Source organism: Chanodichthys erythropterus, chromosome 18 (genome assembly GCF_024489055.1).
Source record: "Chanodichthys erythropterus isolate Z2021 chromosome 18, ASM2448905v1, whole genome shotgun sequence".
In the NCBI taxonomy this organism is placed as follows: Eukaryota; Metazoa; Chordata; class Actinopteri; order Cypriniformes; family Xenocyprididae; genus Chanodichthys; species Chanodichthys erythropterus.
In genome coordinates, this window is record NC_090238.1 from 29,281,501 (window position 1) to 29,306,060 (window position 24,560).

Sequence of the window (24,560 nt, forward strand, 5' to 3'; positions counted from 1 at the left end):
TGGCAAAATCAATATGATACAAGACACCAACTCTAATCAAACACACTTGAACCAACTAACCAAAGGATTACTTAAAGGGGTCATGACATCTAACACCGTGTCCTACACCGGATGTGAGCGGCGCAACGCAACACATCAAAAGACAGTAGAAACCATTATAATCCCTGATATTGTCTACACTGGATGCGGCGTGACGCGACATGACAAATTCCCGACAGTAAACGGATTTACCGTTCTATTTCTGACGTAGTCCAACGGTCATCTTGTCACATTCAGTGTAGACAGCTTATAGCAAGGTTGGCTACGCCTGCTGTAAACCATTTATTAAGCAATTGCAAAAATGTGCTTGTGGCCAGATTTAGGGCTGGTTTTGAAAGAGTTTCTTAGTTCACCTGGTGATAAAATATAAGCTCTGTTAGCCTAAAATGTCTTAAAGCTCATTCACACCAAGTGTGATAACTATAACGATAACTAACTACAAAGTATTAATAATCGTTGTAATTTAATGAGAATAACGAAGCCCACATCACAGCTCTAACCAGAGTCTAGGAAAGTTAGTTTAAAATGAACAATATTGCATTACTCCCTAAATTTACTAATTTTACAAAATTAACTAATTGGGTTAATTAGGTCAGCAGTGACAAGTGAGTTTTAAATGACATTAAATACATAAAGTATATTTGTATTATTTAACATATTTAAATATTGCATGTTTACATAATATTGAGAATTTGCATTTCACTGTTTTTATTCATTTACTATTATGTTAGTAACAATACTATTATGTTCACACAGCACACGCAACACTTCTGCCCTTACTCCTGATTTCTCTCAACATGGGCAAAGGGGAGCTGTCAGTCAAGAAATTTGAAAACAAAGTAACTTACGTTATTTATTTGAAAAAGTTACTCAGATATTTTTTTGTAAATTTAAAAGTAATACATAACTTTGCTCGTTACTTGAAAAAAGTAATCTGATTATGTAACAAGTTACTTGTAATGTGTTACCCCAACACTGGCTATAATGATAATGGCACAGAGGAACAATATCGTTAACCTCACTTTCATGTTTTTTTCCTGCCGATGAACAATAAAAACTTGGCTAATCAGAATCCGCCTGACTTTAAAGAGCTCAAGCATTTAAAGCTATTTTTTCTATGTTGTATGTTGGTGTGGACGCTAATATAGTTAAACTTATGACACATATATGAATCTATTACCATCTAATATACTTCCTACTACAGTAACTACTTGAACTAAATTGCCAGAAACTTCAGATAACTGGATTTTTCTCTCAAACGGTGCACAAATCCTGTGTAATCTTCCAGAATGTTGTTTGCTGATGGGACCTCATTAGTTCAGCGCACCTTTGATGTGAGTATGTTGTTTTCCACCTCCGTCCCATCAAACCTGATGCACAAGTTTTCTTCTAAGATTGCACTATGCTGGCTTAGGCTAAAACGGAGTGCCTTCAGTCAATTATGGGATGCCAAACCTTTGATGAATTGGAGAAGAAAAGTGTTGCTTTAGACACCCCGGGTCTTTGAGACTGCATTTTGCCGCTCATCTCTTTGCCAGTTCATCCATCGGTGTGAAATAAATGATGAGGCCAATTTCCTGCTGAAACTCTGCAAATCACTTTCTCAGCTCCGCTGGGGGGTGGTGAGGGGTCAATTCTCTCAGTTAAAGTAAGAGTGAGCTAAGAAATGTGAAATGTCAGTCTCAGAGGTAAAAAAAAGTTTAATTCCATCACTCTTTCATCTCTTCCAGTGATGTGGAGTGCTTTTGATAAATTGACACTGTAACGAAACTCTCATTTATTCTGGTCTTTTATTGTGCAATGTTAAGACTTCAATATATCACATTTATACACTGAAAGTATTACACTGCCAGCCGTCTACATTGCACAATATTATATTTGTGTTTTGGATCAAATCAGGCTGGCTGAGCTCCCTGTACTCCCTGCTGCTATTAAATCAATATCACACTTACTTGCCAGAAACTAATTTTAACAATAATATTACTATTGTATTTAAAAAGTAAGTGCAATTACTAAAAATATAACTTTTTTTCTTATAAAAATGAACATTTGACAGTAGGCTACAGTTTTAAGTAGGCTTGACAGTAGGCTGCGTTTTAATTGGGATGCAGATGAAAACTTATGGATATTAATAACAGTCTTTAATAATCTTTAACTATATGGGTTCTAACTATATGGTTTCTATAAAATGGTGTTGTCAAAAAATATAATTTACAATATACTACAATAACTATAGTAATATATTTTTGTCTTATGATAATAACAAGAAACAAGAAAATAATTAGCTTTTTCTCTTTCAACAAAGCAACCGCAGAATTGTTGCAAGTATTTTGTTCCTGAATGTTTCAGTGTTTCGGTTAAGTAAATGATTCAGGGACTCATTCATAAAGACAGTCTCTTGTTTCATTCCTGAATAAACCAGCATTTTGAATGAACTGATTGAGTGAATGATTCAATGACTCAGCCTTAAAGACAGTCACTTAATTCATTCCTGAATTAACCAGTGTTTTTGAACTAATTGAGTGAATAATTCAATGACTCACCCATAAAGACAGTCACTTCCTGAATTACTTCCTGAATTAACCAATGTTTTTGAACTAATTGAGTCAATAATTTAATGATATAAAGACAGTCACTTGTTTTGTTCCTAAATATATTAGCATTTTTGAATCGATTCAGTGAATGATTTTGTTTCTGGAATGTGCAAATACAGATATAAACAGTGAAAGTCTCAGTGCTGTTGACTCTTTCACTCTTGGAATACTGTTCAACCAATCAGATTTTAGGTCTGTAACTAACTATAGTAAAATGAGCTATAAAACACTGCTTGAATTGGTCTATATGGGGCAGTTCTTACTAAGTGCAGCATCAATAGTTTTGCTAAAACGCTGAAAATTAATGGGAAGCAGTTTTATTGAACAATGTTGAACTGTAGCCATCCAGAAAGTGCAGCAAGAACATTTTAGCATATGATGGAAGTTTCTAAAGCCATTAGCTTCTAGCCATTGTCAAACCTCACAATGCAATGTCACATTCAATAAGGAATAAAACTAGGGAACCAGCAGCTCGACAAGACACGCAGTTATACAGTCTCACACATACTGTCACACTGCTGGAGTCACACCGTTGGTGTGTTCACAGGTCTGACTTCAACAACTAATAATAAACCTCACAGCACCTTACAGCACCTCATACTGAGAGATTAATCTTATGAGTTGTTAACAGTGTCAACTCCTTGGTAAAGAAGTGAAATCTTTCTTATTGCAGTAAGTTATTGCTCACAACACTCACCTGTCCATCAAGATCGAAGGCGAGACAAGCGATACCGTGTGTGTGCATGTCTTTCAGGATGGAAACTGTCTGCACAGTGTACGAGTCCCACACACAGATATAAGGCTCCTTTCCAACCTGTCCTGTGGCCACCAGAACTCTCTCTGGATGAAGGGCTAAACTGTGGAAAGAGAAAAATAATGAAGTTAGGACATTTAAAGTCTAATTAACAAGCCAATATTTGCCTGGCAAAACAAATTCATAAGTGTATGTGAATGCATACACTTTTTCAAACATATCAGTTAATTACCATTTGAACAATATTGCCTGAAACATATTCTATGCAAATACTTGAACTAATAGAGGGCTGCAGGGATGACATTTTTGTAGGCCAAAACAGCAACGATTTAGCATTTTTTTTTATAGATTTTTTGAATGCCTAAAATGAGGTCTGTGGTTAACACAAGCTCAAGATATTTTCATTTTATATTCTACGACATAAAATTCATCAGTGTTATTTTTATTTAAAAGCTTTTACTTAAAAAAAAAAAAAGTGGTTGCTAAAAAGGGGGTAAATGGGACTACAGAGGTTGCTGAGACGTCATCATGATAAACAGGTAAACTCATACTCACTAGTCCGCTTTTAAAGGTGCCCTAGATTGTTTTTTTACAAGATGTAATATAAGTCCTAGGTGTCCCCTGAATGTGTCTGTGAAGTTTCAGTTCAAAATACCCCATAGATTTTTTTAAATTATTTTTTTTAACTGCCTATTTTGGGGCATCATTAACTATGCACTGATTTTTTCAGCACGGCCCCTTTAAGGAATGCGCTTCCTCTGCCACACGAGCTGTCGACTATATTACAACGCATTTACAAAGTTCACACAGCTAATATAACCCTCAAATGGATCTTTACGAGATGTTCGTCATGCATGCTGTATGCATGCATCGATTCCTGTGAGTATTTATTTAGATGGTTACGTTTGATTCTGTGTGAGTCTGTTTGAGGCTATGCTCTGTGGCTAAAGCTAACATTACACACTGTTGGAGAGATTTATAAAGAATGAAGTTGTGTTTATGCATTATACAGACTGCAAGTATTTAAAAATGAAAATAGCGACGGCTCTTGTCTCCGTGAATACAGTAAGAAACGATGGTAACTTTAACCACATTTAACAGTACATTAGCAACATGCTAACGAAACATTTAGAAAGACAATTTACAAATATCACTAAAAATATCATGATATCATGGATCATGTCAGTTATTATTGCTCCATCTGCCATTTTTCGCTGTTGTTCTTGCTTGCTTACCTTGTCTGTGCACAGATCCAGCCGTTAATACTGCCTTTCCTTGTCTAATGCGTCAAATGGGCAGGCATTATGCAAATATTGGGGTCATACATATTAATGATCCTGACTGTTACGTAACAGTCGGTGTTATGTTGAGATCCGAGTGTTTTCCGGAAGTCTTTTAAACAAATGAGATTTACATAAGGAGGAGGAAACAATGGGGTTTGAGACTCACTGTATGTCTTTTCCATGTACTGAACTCTTGTTATTCAACTATGCCGAGGTAAATTCAAATTCTGATTTGAGGGCACCTTTAAAACTTCAATGTGTTTCTAATCATGCTCTTGCAAACTCTTCTAATTATATTTCAAACTTTCAGGGATTTTTTTTTTTAAAATAAAGACCAAAAGAGTTGTCGGAATCTTAATGGCGGTGACATATAAACTGGCCCTTACAAGGAGGACCGATGGCCAATATAAAGCCGATATTGTAAATATATATATCAATTTTAAATATAGCATAACATTGTACAACATTGCTGTAATTAAAAATAATTCATATAACTAGAGTAATTTTATGTTATTTATTTTACATATTATATTCATTAAAAAGATTTGAAATAATAATTTATTTAAATCAAATAATTTACATTTTAGTTTAGCAACCTCTCCTTGATTCTGTTTTGTAATCATATTATACTATTTCTTAAAAACATATTAATAAAAATGAAAATAAGCCTTGTAACCAACAGGCCCCTCAGTAATCTGGTAATCAGGCAATACTCAAGTCAATTTGAATTGACAATTTTCACCATTGCCACAAGAGGCACTACAGCAGCCAATTTTCATAGGGCTTCTATCCTGTCAAAACAACAGTTGGTGGGGAATAGAGACATGACAGGTGGGGCGCGAGAGGAACGAGAGGAAACGAGAGAAAATTTGATAATTTTTGTGCCCATCTCTTTTAACCTTTTGAGTCCTGTCCCACATATGGGATTTATAACGTTCAATAACGTCACTTATATGCCAGATTCAAACTGTGCTTTCGTGCTTTGGCTAGCGGTGAGCCAGAGACAGACCCGTTCAGCAGGTCTTGTCATTTGTCACAACTATGCAGTGTTTTTAACAACATAATGTTTATTTTAGGTGTCAGCCATTTAAATAAGAACTAGTAAAACCATACATTTAGAGTTTGTAAAGTACATACTGATGTCTATGGAAGCAGCAGTAACAATCAATTCAAATATAATTTGCCTACGTGTTTTATTCATATCAGACACACATAGTATAAGTAACTATAAAGTTTACTCTATTTTCTCCCAGATCACCGGCCACTTGCTAACATGGATTTCGGGAGAAATTGATGAATTCACATGCTATAAATCCGACTGACAGGGCTCGCTGAACAACTGCGCAAACAAACATGACGGCGCCCATCTCACGTTATAACTTAGATCAAGATCATTTATTAACGTTTTTAAACGACAAAACACACTCACTTATACATATTTGAGAATCAGAATATCAGATAGTTTGTGAATATTTTGAAAAAAAAGGAGAAACGAAATAAAAGTGTTACATCTGTCATACAGTGTTTATTGTGGCTGCGGTGTGTGACGTGACAAGCATGACGCGTTGCCATGGAAACAATAAAACCCTCAAATAATATTAAATTTATAATTTATATAAGTATAATAAATAAAGTTTTTAATGCTGTTATTTGATGTAATGTTTTAAAATGTAATGTTAATAAAATAAATGAATACATTTTAAATGTATTAAACTTAAAGCCTAGTTTATTAACATTTTGTTGGGGCGACTGGGGACAGGTGGGGCTCGGAACCCTTCCCTACCTCCAAAGTGGGGAATGGCAGAAAAAGTTTGAGAAACACTGCCCTACAGTAACACAAGAACACGTTAAGTATTTACAACAGGAAAGACCACAGTGCACTGGCCAAAATTCCCTAACTGGCCATTCTGCCAATGTTACACATTCCAGAAATCCATCATTAAATATTTGGTGAAATGGTCCCGTTCGAAATGTGGCCTTGATTTATACAGATACCTGATTTAATAAAAAAGGACATTGTGGAGAGCTATAATAAGATTAACTTTTTCTGGTTATCATTTATAATAGTCACGAGTGAATGTGAGAAAAAGACTTTTAGTTATCAGATACCCATGAAGAGATAATCTGAAGACGATGCAGTCTTCTGCAACCTAAGACTCATGAAACCGAAGCTCAGATAAAGTCCGTCAAACCAAGAAACATGCTTTGTGTGCTTTAGATATAAATGTTGTCAACATCCATTTCTATTCTGTATTCTGAAATAAGCTTTTATTTTTATCCCACAGCATGTAGCATTATCCATAATAATGCCCTGGTGCACAAATGATATAGACGTGAGGTGGAAAAATCAGGTCATCACTGTTCATGGAGCATTTTTCAATCTCACCATCACACTAGTCCACTAAATTCATTCAGGCTTGCCTTTACATGCCTTAGAAATCCCAGAGGCATCCAAATGTTGCGTAACATCTGTCCAGCTTTACTGTGGTCTCTCTCTCTCTTTCCGTCACGCACATATACACTCTTTTTCATAATTATCAGTATAAGGCTCAGCAGGCTTGCAGGCTCAGGGTCGTACACTGCGGCAGGCTGAATACCACAGTCTGTGGTGGGCTCTAGTGAATCCTCGGGTGAAGAACGGCTGGGCTCTGGGTCTGGAGTGGGACTTGTGTAGTCCTTCGCCATGCTAATGGTGAATGTCGAATTGTTGTTCACCAGCACCCACACTACGGAAGATGGACAGCGTGTCTTTGGGTGCCTTCACACCTGGTTTGATTGCTTGGACTGAACCCGAGTTCAATTGCTCCACCCTCCCCCTGCCCCCACTGGACTGTTCAAATTATATTATTTGGGTCCGACCCGCGGTTCGTTTGCGTCATCAAACCAGCAGCTGTTTACTCCGTTGCTTAGTAATGACAATGCAGGAGAAGGCGGCAAAATGCATAACGTTGCTCTCTTCACTTTTATTTTGTTTTTGAACCGTTGGTTTTGTATGAAGAACGCTGAAGGCGAGCAGAAAAGAAAAAGGCTACACTACAGCTCTCTGCTTGCAGCACATCAGTCACGCTCATCGGGAAAGTGAGTGAAACACACACACAAACACATATTTTAATACGGCATTAATAGCGGTTCACTTCTGCAATTTGGTGTGTTTACATTCATATCAGAAGCGAACCGTACCAGAGTTCACTTGAACGGTAACCTCAGACCACCCTTTTTAAGCGGACTAAAACGGTTCAAGGGTGCGCACCCGAGTTCAGAAGACAGTGTTCACATCATCCAAACGTACCGAACTCTGACGTCAGTCGAACCTGGGTAAGCACCAAAAGTGCTAATGTGAAAGCACCCTTAGACTTAGCTCAGGCTGGTGTGGAAAAAGACACAGAGCGAGAGGTCCATGTACACTCTAAAAAATGCTGGGTTAAAAACAACCCAAGTTGGGTTGAAAATGGACAAACTCAGCGGGTTGGGTTAAATGTTTGCCCAACCTGCTGGGCAGTTTTATTTAACTCAACTATTGTTTAAAAATTACTATATTGTTAGCTTAAATTAACCCAAAATATGTTGGAAATTAACATTTATTAATGTTTAATAAAATAACATTTATTAATAAGTTTAATGAATAATAATTAAACAATAACCATTTATAAAACTGCCCAGCATGTTGGGCAAATATTTAACCCAACTGCTGGGTTAAAAACAACCCCATCACTGGGTTTGTCCATTTTTAAACCAACATGGGTTGTTTTTATCCCAGAATTTTTTTTAGAGTGTAGCAAGTTTGGCATGCTAGATCGATAAAGTGTGGTCTTCTTGAGGACATTCTCCCTGCTCCAAGCAGAGAAGATGGACAGCTGGGTCAATGGGACAAAAACCTTCTGTCTTGGTTCAGTGTTCTGTCACACTTTGTAGTAGTATTCCCAAAGACAAGGAACTAGAGTGAACCGTCTTAGACAAGGAACTAGAGGAAACCATCTTAAATTCAATAATCCAACTCAGAAAACACCAGGAAATGAAGGAGTAAACACAACAAACAACTGATGACACTGAACCATCAACTCAGGAAACACAGGGCTTAAATAACAAGGAGAATTAATGAGATAATTAACAGAACAGATAAACGGACTCGGTAGCTGAGGGAACAAATTAAACCAGATCAAATCATGACAGGGAGACACACTGATCAAAACCATGAACCTGGCAGTCCATGAGTTTTTTTTTTTTTTTCATTCCACTACCGTGCCTCTCATGTTTTTAAATGCAAAACATGCTGTGTTGATGGCCTTTAACTGTACACTGACTCCGTAAACCATTGGGCTGTTGGAAAAGAACATAACAGCATAACAAAAGTGCTTGTTCCCTATCAGTCTTGGATTGGTTTAGTAGATTTTTTGGTAACACTTTACAATACGGTTCATTAGTTAACATTAGTTAACTACATTAGTTAACATGAACTAATAATGAACTGCACTTATACAGCATTTATTAATCTTTGTTAATGTTAATTTCAACATTTACTAATACATTATTAAAAGCTTGTTAACATTAGTTAATGCACTGTGAACTAACATGAAAAAAGAATGAACAACTGTATTCTCATTAACTAACACTAACGAAGATTAGTAAATACAGTAACAAATGTATTGCTCATGGTTAGTTCATGATAGTTAATCCATTAACTAATGTTTAACAAATGAACCGTATTGTAAAGTGTTACCAATTTATTCATGAACTGCAGGGGGAATCAAGAGGAACATTACATAAATATTAGTTTTGTAACTGTCCTCTTTATTGTAAGTTCACATAATATTGCAAATAGTATGTATTTTAATAATCTGCAATAGTGTCCACATTGCAGGGGAAGACCGTTTATAATTATTAATCAAATTATTTATAACTTACAAATTATTAATTATAACTATTAAAAGTATTGATAATGGTGTCATTATTGATAGTGATGGTCTATAAATATTTAGGTGTATGTGTATCTCTTAATATTCCTACATTTAGACATTTTTACACAGATTTTTCACCAAAAACTTTGTATTTTGAGCTGAAAATTCAGAGAAACATTCTGGGGACACTAAGATTAATTTTACATCTTGTAAAAAGGGATAACCATAAGGTCCCCTTCAAATGTGATTATTTTACGCTGTTGAAAGAACTAGTTTTAACAGATAAAATCTTATAATAAATTATTTCTCTGTGCACATAATTCTTTTTTTTAAATTCCCGTGCCCTTGTAATCTTAAATCAAAAACATTAACTTCCCTTCCCTCTAGCAACAATGCCTCTTCTCTGATGAACAAAATCAAGACCTGTCTTACATTTTTTTCTCATTTGAGAAGCCGTTTCACTTGGATATACATTACAATAGGAAATATTTAATTAATGCAACTTACGTTTCAAGACAACTTTTTTATAAATGCTATTTTAGAAAGTGGGACCCATGGGTTCCTTGCCAAAAGTTGTCAAAACCCTTAGTGTACATAGTTACTTGATGGTCAAATGACAAAGTAGACAATTATAACCAGGCATATATTCAGACAAATATACTAGAACATGGTCTACTGCATCTTTCACAACCTGGAACTTTGAAACGATCCGCAACCGCAAGATGGCAAATTTTGCCATTTTCTCACCAATTTGTATCCAGCACAGTTTTTATGGGTGCATTCAAATAAGCAGCACAATCAGTGAGTGCATTTCATCATTCCTCCACCCTCAGTGAGTCAGATTGGTGTAGACGGTCTGTTGAATCTGTTTCTAAACACAAAGACAGGGTCAGCTCAACCCTATGGATTACAGCGAGGTCTGTTTAGCCTTCACAACTGCTTTGTAAGTATGTGTTTGCCCCCAGCCTGTCTCATTAGCACTGCTATTGCCAAGTGAGACCAAGAAGATGGAGGGATTAATTAGTATTAATTATTAATCAAATTATTTATAACTTACAAATTATTAATTATAACTATTAAAAGTATTGATAATGGTGTCATTATCGATAGTGATGGTGTATTAATATTTAGGTGTATGTGTATCTCTTAATATTCGTACATTCAGACATTTTTACACCGATTTTTCACCAAAAACTTGGCCATGATAAAATGTGTATTGGTTTTTCCATTCACACTATAAAAATATAAATTAAAATTCATGTAGTAGTAAGAGTCCATTTCACAACTCAACTTCTTTTCTACTTTTTCTACAATTACATATTGTAGACTCTTGAATACTAATGATAGAAAGACATAATTTTGACATAACTGGTAAAGTAGCTGCCTTTTTTGTTAGAAATGGTCACAATAATGTATTACTCTCTATTAATTTAGTTTGAGATGGCAGAAGGTTATTTATCAGTATTTAAAACATTCCTTGTCTGACAGGATCAGCTTATGATCCTTGCATATGCAAAATGTGCCATAAATGTAGCATTTTGTCATGTTATGCCATTCCTTGTTGGAAATAAGAGCTACTGGAAAAGCTAGACCATTATGAAAACATGCGCTACTGTTGCTACTTTCCAACAGTAGCAACTTGTTTAGCTTCTCCCCAAGACTGTTTGAAACTTTGAAAAGAAGAGGATGAATTGGAGTGGATGAAATGATGAAATGAGGCTGTTTTTGTAAACCCAGTAGACTATGTGAGGGAACGTCTGTTTGGAGTTCAATGAAAAAAAGATTTCCTTTGCAGTGTTTGAAACCACACTCATCTAGGCTCTTGAATTGTCCAAGAGACACAATTTCACCAACAATTTACCATTGACTATCTGTCAAAACGCCTCCCTGTTCTAGAGGGAGTTCTGATGCCTGTCTCCTGCTCTTGACGGTGTGTGTTTATATTCAGCAAGAGTTTCCAGCTCTCACAGTCTGAGCCTTCAGATGAAGCTTTTTAAGCCTGCCAGGGTGATTCTGCTTGGCACTGAGGAGGAGTGACTACATTAAAACCCCTCAGGGAGCTGTACCGCTCATGAACATCGCTGTGTGTCTGCCTTGTCTGCCTTTATTAATCGGTCTCTCTTGCTCCCAGAATCTCCTTTCTCTTATACCTGTTCCCTCTTTCTACACCAGTAATTCTCATCCAGGGCTACAAGTACTTTGTTAAAGCTATAAAATTCAAATTATGACTTTCGAAATAAAAGCATTAGCACTGTCATAAGAGTAAAATAAAAAACCTATTTGCAACATCAGTTATGCTTTTTTCGTAAGTTGAATAGGGAAGGCGTAGGACGTAGTTGTAAGACTAATGCCGGACTGTCTGGACTGAGAAAGGGCTACTTGTTGAGAAAACAAAGGAAATTAACATTCGAACTCTCTCTTGCAAATTAGCATCCCCATTTGAGACGCAATCACATTGAGTCAATCACACTTCAGTATTGCCTTAATCTACATTTCCTTTACTTCACCGCCTCTTCCCCCATTTCTTCTCTCTACATGCAGAGATGACCTGAAATTCACCCAAAATCTATATGGTTTAATGTGAACATTTAGCATACAACATTATAAATGTTTGGTATCATTTGAAATGTCTCAGTGCGACTGGTACAAAGGTCTCATTCCCACAGAAGTAAACCAGAAGGTAATAAAGGTTTAAAGATTTTAGAGTTATTTTGCCCTCTGTAGTGGGTGTGACCACCTTCACAGGGTCTTTCATGCAAATGCACTTCTGTCCCTGAAAGGTGTAAACTACTCAGTCTGGGACCCTGATTAATGCAAATTCCAATTGTGAAGTCATGTTTCCATTTGAAAGAAGTTTCTGTCTTGGTCTGAGTATTTAAAGAGGTGTTGCAAGAGGCTAAGGGCTCGATCCTGTGCAGATGAGCCCACATTGCTGAGTGTCTTTCAGACAATCAGCAATGTGCATTTTTCTAATTTCAGGTATACATCTTTTACTCTGTTTCTGAGCATTTGATGTTTGTGTTGATCATCTTTGAGATGATTATGTAATTGGCATGATACATTTACCTGACTAATAAATTGTTACATTTGACTTTATTCTGACTTACTCTGAAATTATTGGCTCTAGTAGATTACGTTAAGTCCATAACCCCACAAATCTACGCTCAGGTTAGTAACGGACTAAAGTACAGTTTAGGTGGAGCAGTGGGGCACACCAACTGATATTTTAGAGCTCCGACTAGCACATTGGCATTAGTTAAGTATACTTAGACTGTGTAGGCTAATAATGGTTTTTTTTCCTTTTAGAGCAACAGAGTGTTGCTAGATCAATCTAAACAGGGTGGGCCTCAACCTCTGGTTATGGTGAGATTATTCTAACTAAGTGTCTGTGGGTAAACCACTGCGTGATTATGTAAAGTTACCAATAGAGGAAGCTAAATTGGTCAGCCTGATTTTATGGTAATGGTCATGGCCCCTAGTTAAAAGTAATCTTACCTTAATTCAGTGTGTTCAGATCTATGGGGACTAAAAAAAAAACGTATTCTAGAATTCTACGTATTCTAAACGTATTCTACAAAGTGGGTACGGCCTCTAGAATATTAGTCATCGCCTCTGTCTAATGACCAAGACTGATGAGATTGTGCGTATGAGATCGTATGCCCGGCCGGTGCGAGACTCAAAGCGTTATAGGAATCAGAATGAACGAGAACAATAAGAGTAAAGAGTTAAATAGAATCATCAAATGTATAGATAAATCGTTATACAAATGACCAATAATCAATTGACATTCTAAACTAAATTTGAGGTCATAATAAAATGGAGTCAGATAAAAGTTTACTTGGAATTAAACTACTTTGCCACACTGAAAAGACTGAATGCGCAAGAAACCTTCCCCGCCTGGTGGGAAAACGCCGTTGGGCCGATTGGGCGGGCCTTACATAGTGTAAGCTTTTGAACTGCGAGAGTTTTACACTTTCTTCATAAGTTAAATATGGAAGGCGGTCTGAACTTGTTAAATATGGATATTTTTCTTACACAAACACATTGCTGTACTTCAGAAGGCCTTTATTAACCCCCCGGAGCCATGTGGAGTACGCTTATGATGGATGGATGTACTTTCTTCAGCTTCATACTCGTTGGTCTCGTTCACTGCCATTATAAAGCTCGGATGCGTCAGGATATTTATTAATATAACTCCGATTGCGTTCATCAGAAAGAAGAAAGTCATATACACCTAGGATAGCTTGAGGGTGAGTAAATCTTGGGGTAATTTTCATTTTAAAGTGAATCCTTTAACAAATACAAATTTTGATTTAAATAATGTATTAGTAAATGTTGAAATTAACATGGACTAAGATTAATAAATGTAGAAGTATAGTAGAAGTATAGTTCATTCTTAAGTTCAAGTTAACTAAAGTAGTTAACTAACTAATTAATGAAACCTCATTGTAAAATGTTACCACAATAACAAAACTGATAGACTCCATACAGTCGTACATTTATGTTTGTTTTCATATTTACATATCATCAATGTAAGACAATCAAATCATTATCAAACAAACAAAATGCAGTTATAAAATAACAGATTAAATGTTTCTAAAAAAAGAAGCTACCTAGTGAGTCTTTTTCCAAACACAGTACTGACTGTTTTTTTGTAGTTTAAAACTAAATCCATTCTAATAATGACCATAATATTGTAGATCATGCAAAATGATATTTAGTATTAATCGAAAGCATCACATTTTGCACTGCATTGTTTTATGTTAAACTCAGTTGTGTTGAGACCAGTTAAAAGCAGTTCCTCCCAAATCTGTGCTGCTGTGTGGCTTCCTACATATCCCTGCTGTGAACGAACCCTCGAGCCAGTCGCCAGTCCTTATTCTTCTCTCTGTGGATTACATAATCTCACATAACTGAAAATAGAGCAAAAGCACTGAGCCCCGACACAACTCTGCATCACAGCACAACCTTTCGCTCAATATGAACGCAAACTGATTTCATCTCAAAGAAATAAATAATTGATGCAATTTATTCCATCATTGACCAAGAGAAACCCACATATTCAGGGGGATTTAAAAAGTCCTTCATATGACTTACAGTAAGAAGGAATACTTTGGCCTCTCTTTGAGAAACTGAGTAAGAATTCTGCTCATAACATCATGTGCAAAGTGTTACTATGTTTTTTTTTTTTATTATTTATTTTTTTATTACATTTCACCTAATTCCTATTTTATCATGAGATTAAAGGGGAACTACTTGACTTCTACATGGTGTTTGAATTTAAACGTGTTGGCAGTGTGTACACAACCACCCTATAATGGTAAAAATCCACCCACTCTTTTTTTCCCATTTCCTAAACAGTGTCTCACAATGAATCATTCGCAATTTCTATACGTTGTGATGTCACAGTGTGTCCTATTGGCTTAGATCCTCCCCAGCCCTGAGAGAGAAGTATCACAGTCCATCATGTTTATCTACTCGCTAGAGCAGTGGGAACACAAGAATGTCTCAGCTATGTAATAAACTATCTAAATGTTCTGTTGTTGGCTATATCAATGAACACAGAATGTGTTTTTCCATTCCACTGCGCTACTTTTCCATTGCTTTTATAAGTAAACACTATAGACGGACGCATTGGACAGTTGCTCTCGTGTCTCGCATTATTTTTAGACGCAAAGATGCGTTGTATTTAAATGGCGTTGGATGGGAGAAAAAAAAAATGTAAGGGTCTGAAAAATAGCATAGGGAAACAGCCCCATACAGTTACTTCTGTTTTGTTTGTTGCCGGAGTATCCGAAGCATGAGTTGTAAAGGCACAGCCCTCTTCTGGAAAGGGGCGCAGGGAACAGCAGCTCATTTGCATTTAAAGATACACACACGGAAGCCTGCTTCCACCCAAAAAGGGTCATTTTGGGCATGGTATAAGAAGTGATCTGTGGGGGTTTTTTATGCTGAAAATTCAGAGAAACATTCTGGGGACACTAAGATTAATATTACATCTTGTAAATAGGGGTATAACCATAAGGTCCCCTTCAAATGTGATTATTTTACGCTGTTGAAAGAACTAGTTTTTAACAGATAAAAACTTATAATAAATGATTTCTCTGTGCACATAATTCTTTTTTTTAATTCCCGTGCCCTTGTAATCTTAAATCAAAAACATTAACTTCCCTTTCCTCTAGCAACAATGCCTCTTCTCTGATGAACAAAATCAAGACCTGTCCTACATTTTTTTCTCATTTGAGAAGCCGTTTCACTTGGATATACATTACAATAGGAAATATTTAATTAATGCAACTTACGTTTCAAGACAACTTTTTTATAAATGCTATTTTAGAAAGTGGGACCCATGGGTTCCTTCGCAAAATTTGTCAAAACCCTTAGTGTACATAGTTACTTGATGGTCAAATGACAAAGTAGACAATTATAACCAGGCATATATTCAGACAAATATACTAGAACATGGTCTACTGCATCTTTCACAACCTGGAACTTCGAAACGACCTGCAACCGCAAGATGGGAAATTTCGCCATTTTCTCACCAATTTGTATCCAGCACAGTTTTTATGGGTGCATTCAAATAAGCAGCACAATCAGTGAGTGCATTTCATCATTCCTCCACCCTCAGTGAGTCAGATTGGTGTAGACGGTCTGTTGAATCTGTTTCTAAACACAAAGACAGGGTCAGCTCAACCCTATGGATTACAGCGAGGTCTGTTTAGCCTTCACAACTGCTTTGTAAGTATGTGTTTGCCCTCAGCCTGTCTCATTAGCACTGCCATTGCCAAGTGAGACCAAGAAGATGGAGGGATTAACTCCAAATTTCTCATTCAATCCTGCCTAAGGAACAGATGGGTCAAATCTCTGTTGTCCTCAATACACACATTCTCCAAAAACAGTTTGACACTCACTCTAAGTGTCTGTCTGTAACTAAGGCTGAGCTGTCAGTGAACAGATTAAAACATGAATTTGATTTTAACTTTGTCTGATGGAAAAAGTGAGTGCTGCTTTCATGCAGTTGCTATGGTTATTCAGAGTGGTTTAACTAAGGATGCAATGATATTAAAATTCTGTCTGATAGCTGATAATTATTTTAATGTCATGGTAAATTATAAAATTAAGATAAAAATAAGTCTGACCACTTAGAAAAGCAATAGCACACCTCTCCTCTACAGGTTACATGATTTGAGGAATCATTTATGTCCGTACCACAAAGTTGAATTCAAAGAGTAAGGGGTTTGTTCAATTAACAATAGTGTTCATATTGAATATAGTCAGTAAACTTATACATCACAGTCATGTGAAATTGATTATTAATTAGCAAGAACTGCTTGCTCTCTAGACACTTTACAGATACAAACTGTACTAATATCAGTGTGTGTTCCTCAGTGACTAGATATAGCTAGTTAGACATCTCTCTGCATATAAATGCTGTGATTTTCTGCTTTGATTTAATATGATCAGATGCCACAAGCCCACGCTATGTGGGCTCAGAGGAACTTACTCTCTGTAGTATTTCATCAGATGATGACCTGCCAATTTCAGCTCAAACATCTGAATCTTAAATGGTAGATATGAAAACGTAGAGATTTGAATTTGTGTAAGTGTAAAAATAAATTGGCTTAAAGTTGCATTTTCTGAAGTCATTTAAAAACAAATTAACACATTTGCTACAGTGACCAATAGAAAGCTGATTGATTTGAAAGTGATTTGTACATTACTGCACTATTGACAACAGATAATGTTTTTTTTGTTCTCAAAATTTCGAGAAAATTAGACCTGGAGCGATTTTTAAAACTTTAAAAAAAATAATAAATAAATAATCAGAATCAGTGATTCGGATTGTGTATCAAACTGCCAAAGGCAGGCCCCCCAGTGGTGAACCATTGAAATTTCAAAACACTTATGACAACAAAGCCTTGTTTACTGAAATTACATGACTTTCACGCTCCAAATGATTCGAAACAAAAGATTCGTAACAAAAGATTCGTAAAGCTGCAAACTTCATGAAGCAGTGTTTTGAAATTGCCCATCAACAGATATTGTTGAATAAAGTCATTATTTTATTTTATTTATTTTATTTTTTTTTTGTGCACAAAAAGTATTATCATCACTTCATAACATTAAAGCTGCATTCCGTAACTTTTTTTGGTTAAAAATGATCCAAAATCAATTTTTCAGCAAGTACATAACCGGCCAGTGTTCAAAACTATCTAATTATCTTGTCTCGATTCACAACGGTAAGCTTGTAATAATGTTTTATAATAAGAGCGACATGGTGGATTTCTGCGGGAAATTCGAGCAAGTCTATAAACAGAAAGGAAGAAGAAGTCCGTCTAGGCTAGTCGGTTTTATCAAACGAGGATGCTGCTGGTAGCGGATCATTTATAGCCTTTTCTCACAGCAGCTGAAATAATTAAACTTATCATTTTGATGACGGATTGTAATCCAGAAAGATCCAAATGACAATCATCAGTGACTATTGAAGATTAACCTGTAGCCAAAAAGCAAAAGACTTTGGATTGTGGAGTGGATACAGAAATTGAAATCTACAGGTAACGCTAATATACACTAAATACACATAGTCACGCAATGCTGATGTTGTTAACATTAACAATTTGAGAACAATATAACAGTAATAATAATTTGCATGGTTTGGCATGATCCGAGCTAAGCGATCATTAGATCATGATTAGCAGCGCAATTTATTGTTGGCCTAAAGCTTTTTTCCTCAGTTGGTCAGAACAAAAATGGCAGACATGTTACTTATTTGTTCAGATGATATTTTCCAGTATTTTCCAGACATAGAATCTGTGATTCTGAAGTACAGTATCCACACCGGTACGGTGACTGACAGCAAGCATTAGATTAATCCGCGCTGATGAGCTGTGCCGAGGCACAACGCACGTACACTGTTCCGCATATGACTGCAATTGCAGGTTTCAAACAGAGATGGCGACAAAGAGGAAAAATCGCGGACTGCAGCTTTAAGGTCGAAACACTGTAATCACATGAACTGCTTTAAATATGTTTTTAGTAGCTTTTTGGGCATCTGAAAGTGTTAATTATCTTGCTGGCAATGCAGGCCTCACTGAGCCATCGGATTTCATCAAAAATATCTTAATTTGTGTTCCGAAGATGAATGAGGGTGAGTAATTAATTACAGAATTTTCATTTTGGGGTGAACTATCCCTTTAACTATGATAAGTAAAAGGGCAAATTTTGATTTTCATAGTGAATTTCAGCTTTAGACAGGAAGGCGATTTGACATGTAACCCGTTCTTCATGTGGCTGAATATTAAATCTGCCTCTCAGTGATCTAGAAGTGAGTAAAAATACATATAAGTGCCCTCAGATAACCTCTTGGCTAATTTATTGGCTACCAACAGTCCATCAAAATCTTTTTTCTTGTTTTGCACTAAAACACTCTCCTTTCTCTGTCCTCTTTCTCTTACATTACCTTTCTATTAGCTAATGAGCTCGTTTAGTAAGTGGAGTGTTGTCACGGCACTGTTCCTGTGATGTACAGCCGGCCGCTAGCCCAGCCTATTAGCTAATGGGTCCGATGGAGGCCTTTAGTGGGTGGACAGGCCAGCGGTGCAGGACTGCAGGGCTGCTGGACAGATATACTGCAAGGAGTCTCTCGCTAAAGGGCTTGATGACTGCTTAGGTGGGCAGGTGGGTGGAAGCGTTTAGCTGCAGAAGAGATGAAAACTAAAGGCAAAGAGCTTCAGGGTGAGAAACAGAAGCATATCATGGGAGCAAGAGGAGGAGTGGGAAGTGAAATGTAAAGTTGGACAGCTGGAGTCTGCTGTGCCACCTGATAGAGATCAGTTCACATACAAGTTCTGTTTAATAGAGCAACGTTGTTAATGAAGCAGTAGAAGCAACAATCCAGTATTTTCTAAGCTGCTGTTCAGCCATGAATGGCTCTGCAGTGCCAGAGCAAAAGAATCAATCGATTCAAAAATGTCATATTAATTTACAGAATGCACAGATTATTCATAGACAGAACTGTACATAGTTGGATAGCAATTTAACATGCATTTTCTGAATAAGAGTATTAATTTTATCAATAAAAAAAAAACCCCTACTGATCCCAATCTTTTAAATAAAATTGTATATCAATATTTACTAAGAAAAAATCAATTCAATTCAATTAAAAAACATTACTGTGGCAGACTAGTAGACCATTGAATAGACATCAGTAAATATATTGTTTTTTCCATTAACATAACATTAGCCTATGCCTTATTATGAATTTATGAGTCTCACAACATGGTAAATATAAAGTAAAAATTCTTCCTAAAAAAGAAATTAAAGAAGTGAATATTTTCCTGTCTGCTGTCTTTGGTGTCACGGCTCATGCGCCAGCTGAGAAACTGCTATTGAGATGAATGGGAATGAATAACTCTCTCCACATATTATAGACCTCTTTGCAATGACTAGCTATAGTAAACTGCAAAACATGGTTTCATGAGTGAGTCTAAATTTATCTCTTTCCCCAATCAATTGGCTGCAAAGAAAAAGGCTGAAATTTATTCAAGTGTCCACATTGCTTTACAAGCTATCAAATGTGTTTTGTCACATCAACACTAGCAATTCACTAACAATTCTGCGCTCATTAAATCAGTTCATTCAAAGACAAAACAAAAGTTCAGCTTGTAGATTCAGTCAATCAACAAACCACAAAAGGTCAACAGTCATTGAAGAGGAAGCCTAAGGTATTTATTAGATCAAATGCTCGAATAAAACAAATGTTATAGACCTTAGTCAAAGTAGAAGCTGTGGTTTATTTGACATGAATGAAAACAAGACTATGAGGTATTGAAAGTGCAGTCCATTCAATGTCAAATTGTTGTGTATCTGTCTGTCGATTATTCGGTTGACAAAACATTGGCAAAGCAGACATATTGAACTTCCAGTTTTATTTGTGTCAAATTAAAAAGAACTCCACCCTGTTGAAATGTATTTCTGATCGGTCAAATAATTTTACTTGTTTTTGTTTTCCAGTCAGCTTTTTATTTGATCTTAATTGCAGGTCTGAGATGGCAAGCAGGGTTATCATTGTTAAAACTATTAAAACATTTTTGTTAACTGAATAGTTTGTTGAAGTTCCAAAATTACCAGCTGAAAAAATATGAGCTAAAAAATTTGAATTTATGTAACATTTAAAAAAAGACTTTTAAAAAGAAAAATGACTTTTAAAAAATACTACTAAAAAAAAAAAAACCTTAGTTATTAATATTAGTACTAATATTAGATGAAAAAGTTAATAAATAAATCAGTTAATAAAATGACAAAATAACAAAAAGTCTAATAAAAATTACTAAAATTAGAAATAAGCCAATATTATTACCTGGAAATAGAAAAGCTGAAATACAACAAATTAAACATAAATACTGATATTTAAAAATAATAATAATAAAAATGACTTAAAAATACCAAAAAACTAAAATTAAAATAAAAACAGAATATATAGTATTCAAAATACTAATAAAAATTATAATAGTATACAAATAATACTAAAATAAGACTGGCTGGCAGGATGGTACGTCACATTTGGGTTCATTGTGTCACATCTGTGCGACCCGCATACACACACACACATTCTGGATGGTGTCCAAATCAGGTCATAGCAGCTACTGCAGCAGTCACCTTGCTTGCCCTTGTTGTGGATTACCAGGAAGGAGAGGATTAGCACATTTCCAAAAGTCAGTATTTATCTTGCTTGCCTTGGCTTCTATAGAGCAAGCTAAATCCCGACAACCAATAACACTTCATGCTCAGCACCTGTCTGCAAATAAAAAAAAAACAAATATCCATGTGTGCCTGATACATACTACAAGTGTCACAGCTGTAAGTGTGTTAAATGAAGCAAAATAACTGAAATGCTTTGTGACTTTGAGAAAATGTTGTTAAATGCGATGTCATACATTTAAAAATGTTAAGTAACCTTGGTTGTGTCATATGATTGGACTGATGAAGTCTGACGTTTAATCTCTCAGTGTTTCCTAATGCAGCCCTGCTATAAAAATTAAGAGATAAAAATGGGCTACAATAGGATCAGACATTAGAAATATAATCCAATGGAGACAGACCACGCGGACAGAATGATCCACCGCTGAAGAGCTGCATTTGCTTGAATTTCTGGGCCACGTTTTCCAGCGTTTTAATGTCATGCGGCCCCCTGGCTTGTACAAATGTGCATTTCTACTTGATAGTAGGCTGAAAATGTTTTTGTAGTCACAATCTGTGATTTCTAAAGAAAAGGAGCCTATAGAATGCAGTTAGAATACCCCTAAAATGTAAGATATCAGGGCAAAAAGGGCTCTATATAATTTTTGGTCTATATAGTTAAGCAATATCACAAGAGTGATGTTTTTATCCCGAATAGCACAAGTGCAAATGTGCTATTGATTTTATACAACAGTTCAATAAATAAGTTGATACTGCATTATATTTTAGACACAATATTGTCTGTTTTTGCTCAATTTTGTCAACGAAAATATTTCAGTTTTCAATATTAATAAAACACCCATTAAAGGTTTAGTTCACCAAAAAATGTAAATTCTGCCATCATTTACTCACCTTCATGGCTAAAATTTTGCGTAATAAATTCTATGTTGAATCAAACAAAACTAATTTTTGTAATGTCTATCTGATGCTTTTTTCGCATTTAACACAATTATGACTTTAAATTATCTTTCGGGGGTAATGTCTCAGCCAAATTTAATGTGCGATTAATTAGATTAATTAATAGCCACGTTGTGTAATTAATTAGATAAAAAAATGTAATCGCTTGACAGTCCTAATATATATATAACAAGACAAAGGACAAGCTCCCTCATCCCTTTCTGGTTTTAGAGCACAGGGAATGCTCTGAGTTCCTTCCCTAAGTGAATTTTCTGTGTGAAATTAATATTAATGTTCAATATTATTCATTAATGTGCCTCACTTTATGTCAGGCTACTTACAATTGCACACTGTGTCAGGACTAGTTAATAAAATGCTTCTTAAAACTGCACTCTATTGCCCACAATTTTTTTTCTCATTAATGTTACTATTGAAAGATGTTTAATAAATTTTTTCACCCACATAAGATGAAGACTCCAGGCATATCAGTAGTCTAATAAAAGTTTTATTTTATATGTAGTGTGTCCCCTCATGGAGACTGCTATGTTGAGATCATATGACCAGATGAATACTAAATGAATGAATACTAAATTTTTTATGCAATTTTTTTATGCATTTTCCTCTCATTTACTCGGATGTATGTCATTGCTTACATTGCACAAGTGCCCACTACTAGAGGAACCCTTGTAATGTGTTTAAATAAAACACCCTAAGCCCTTGATCACTTGAAATCTGATATGGAGCTGATTTATTATTTACAGTTTTTTTCCTTATGAATCTGTTTTACGCACCATTCTATAGGCCTGTATGCTTGGGCTTTTGGAGAAAATATTAAAGCTGCTGTCCGTACCTTTTTTTGTGTTCAAAATTTACAAAAATTATATAATGAGAATGTACAACATGAATCCATTTTCCAAACCGTGTTTTTGTCTTACACTGAATCATTATGGTACACTTATAATAAGTGTTTATATTCAGACTATTTCAGACTGGACTGGTAGGACCCGCCGCAGAGTATCACAGTAACTGCGTGACTCGTCATAGACATACATGGAGAAAAGTAGCTCCGGCTACAATGTTCTTCCGCAAGACGCTTGCAGTTCTGTTTATTAATCGCTAGAGGGCCAAAAATCGCGGACTGCAACTTTAAAAAATTACACAAACAAAAATGATAACAATACAATAAACTATAACAGTCAGTGGTTAAGTGTCAAAATCTGCCTGAAGTGTACATATTAAAGCTGAACTCAGTAAGATTTGCGAAGCTCCCCCTACAGGTTCCTTCAGTGAATCACACTGTCGTAAATAATCCAAGCGCAGCTCTGGACTACAACGACTACAACGCTCACCAGCGCAGTAGTTTTGCAAATACAGTACAAGAAATCTCAATGGAGGTGGGTAATTTTCGAAATTGTCTTATAAAGTCATAATATATACATTGTTTTTGAATTACCGTAAAGCATTTTGTCACTTTCGCGTGAACGTGAACATGAGACGAGATTGTGTCGGGTCGGAGAAGCTCAACTTGCAAGTGCTGTTTTCTGGCGTAGACGTGCCAGAGGGGGTTAGTGCGTGCCTCAAACACACCACTACAAGACAATTAAGCATCGTAAGGACTTAGAAAACTATTTATGAAGGTAAAAAAAGTTACTTAGTTCTGCTTTAAGTAGACTCATTCCCTCAGTCAAAATCGATGGTCTGTCCAAATAAACTTCCCTAACCCACTTGATGAAGTTGAACGCACTTCAAAATGGCGGCGGAGATTCCCCAAGGGGAAGTACTTAGGGAAGTTTAAGTGTATGTCTAAAAGTTGAGTTAAACGCAGCCCTGTAATGTCAATGTCCCTACAATAGCAGACCATTGTGTAAAACTTTTGGACTTATTTTAAAAAGTCTATGCTGCGAACTTCACATACTTTCAAAAATCCAACATTTAATCAACAATGGATTTCTTTTTCCATGAGGGGGTTTGGCATCATGCCAACTTTGCTTCCAGACCATTAAAGAACGTGATACACACGTCTTCCGAAAATCATACAGAATCCAACCAGATGATGATTTTGAATGTCCTTAAGTGTTTTAGCCAACAGACCATGGACATGACATCTAAGGCTGAGGCTATTTTTCTGGTAACCCTCCTGTTATAGGAAATTTTTGTTCATGGAATAAATTAATTTTAGCTGACTGCATAGAAATCCACCTGCAATGGATCATGGGCTAATGGGCACACAAAGGGATGCCTTTCTTGGTCTCAAAACGCTCAATGAAAGACCACTCTGCAAAGTGAGGACATTTACACTGCCACACAAAACACACCATATGCTAGTGTGTGTTAGTATGTCAGGCTGTTTGATGTGTGT

The 24,560-nt window shown here is 36.0% G+C and overlaps 1 protein-coding gene across 5 annotated transcripts in view; it reads right to left on the bottom strand.

Moving 5' to 3' along the window:
• eml5 (EMAP like 5) overlaps positions 1 to 24,560 on the bottom strand; it is a 92,807-nt gene that overhangs the window by 59,021 nt on the left and 9,226 nt on the right. For all 5 annotated transcript variants that reach the window (XM_067367090.1, XM_067367086.1, XM_067367089.1 and 2 more), the window contains exon 2: positions 3,331 to 3,490. In XM_067367090.1, the coding sequence (XP_067223191.1) occupies positions 3,331 to 3,490 (160 nt within the window). The remainder of the gene's footprint in view (positions 1 to 3,330; positions 3,491 to 24,560) is intronic.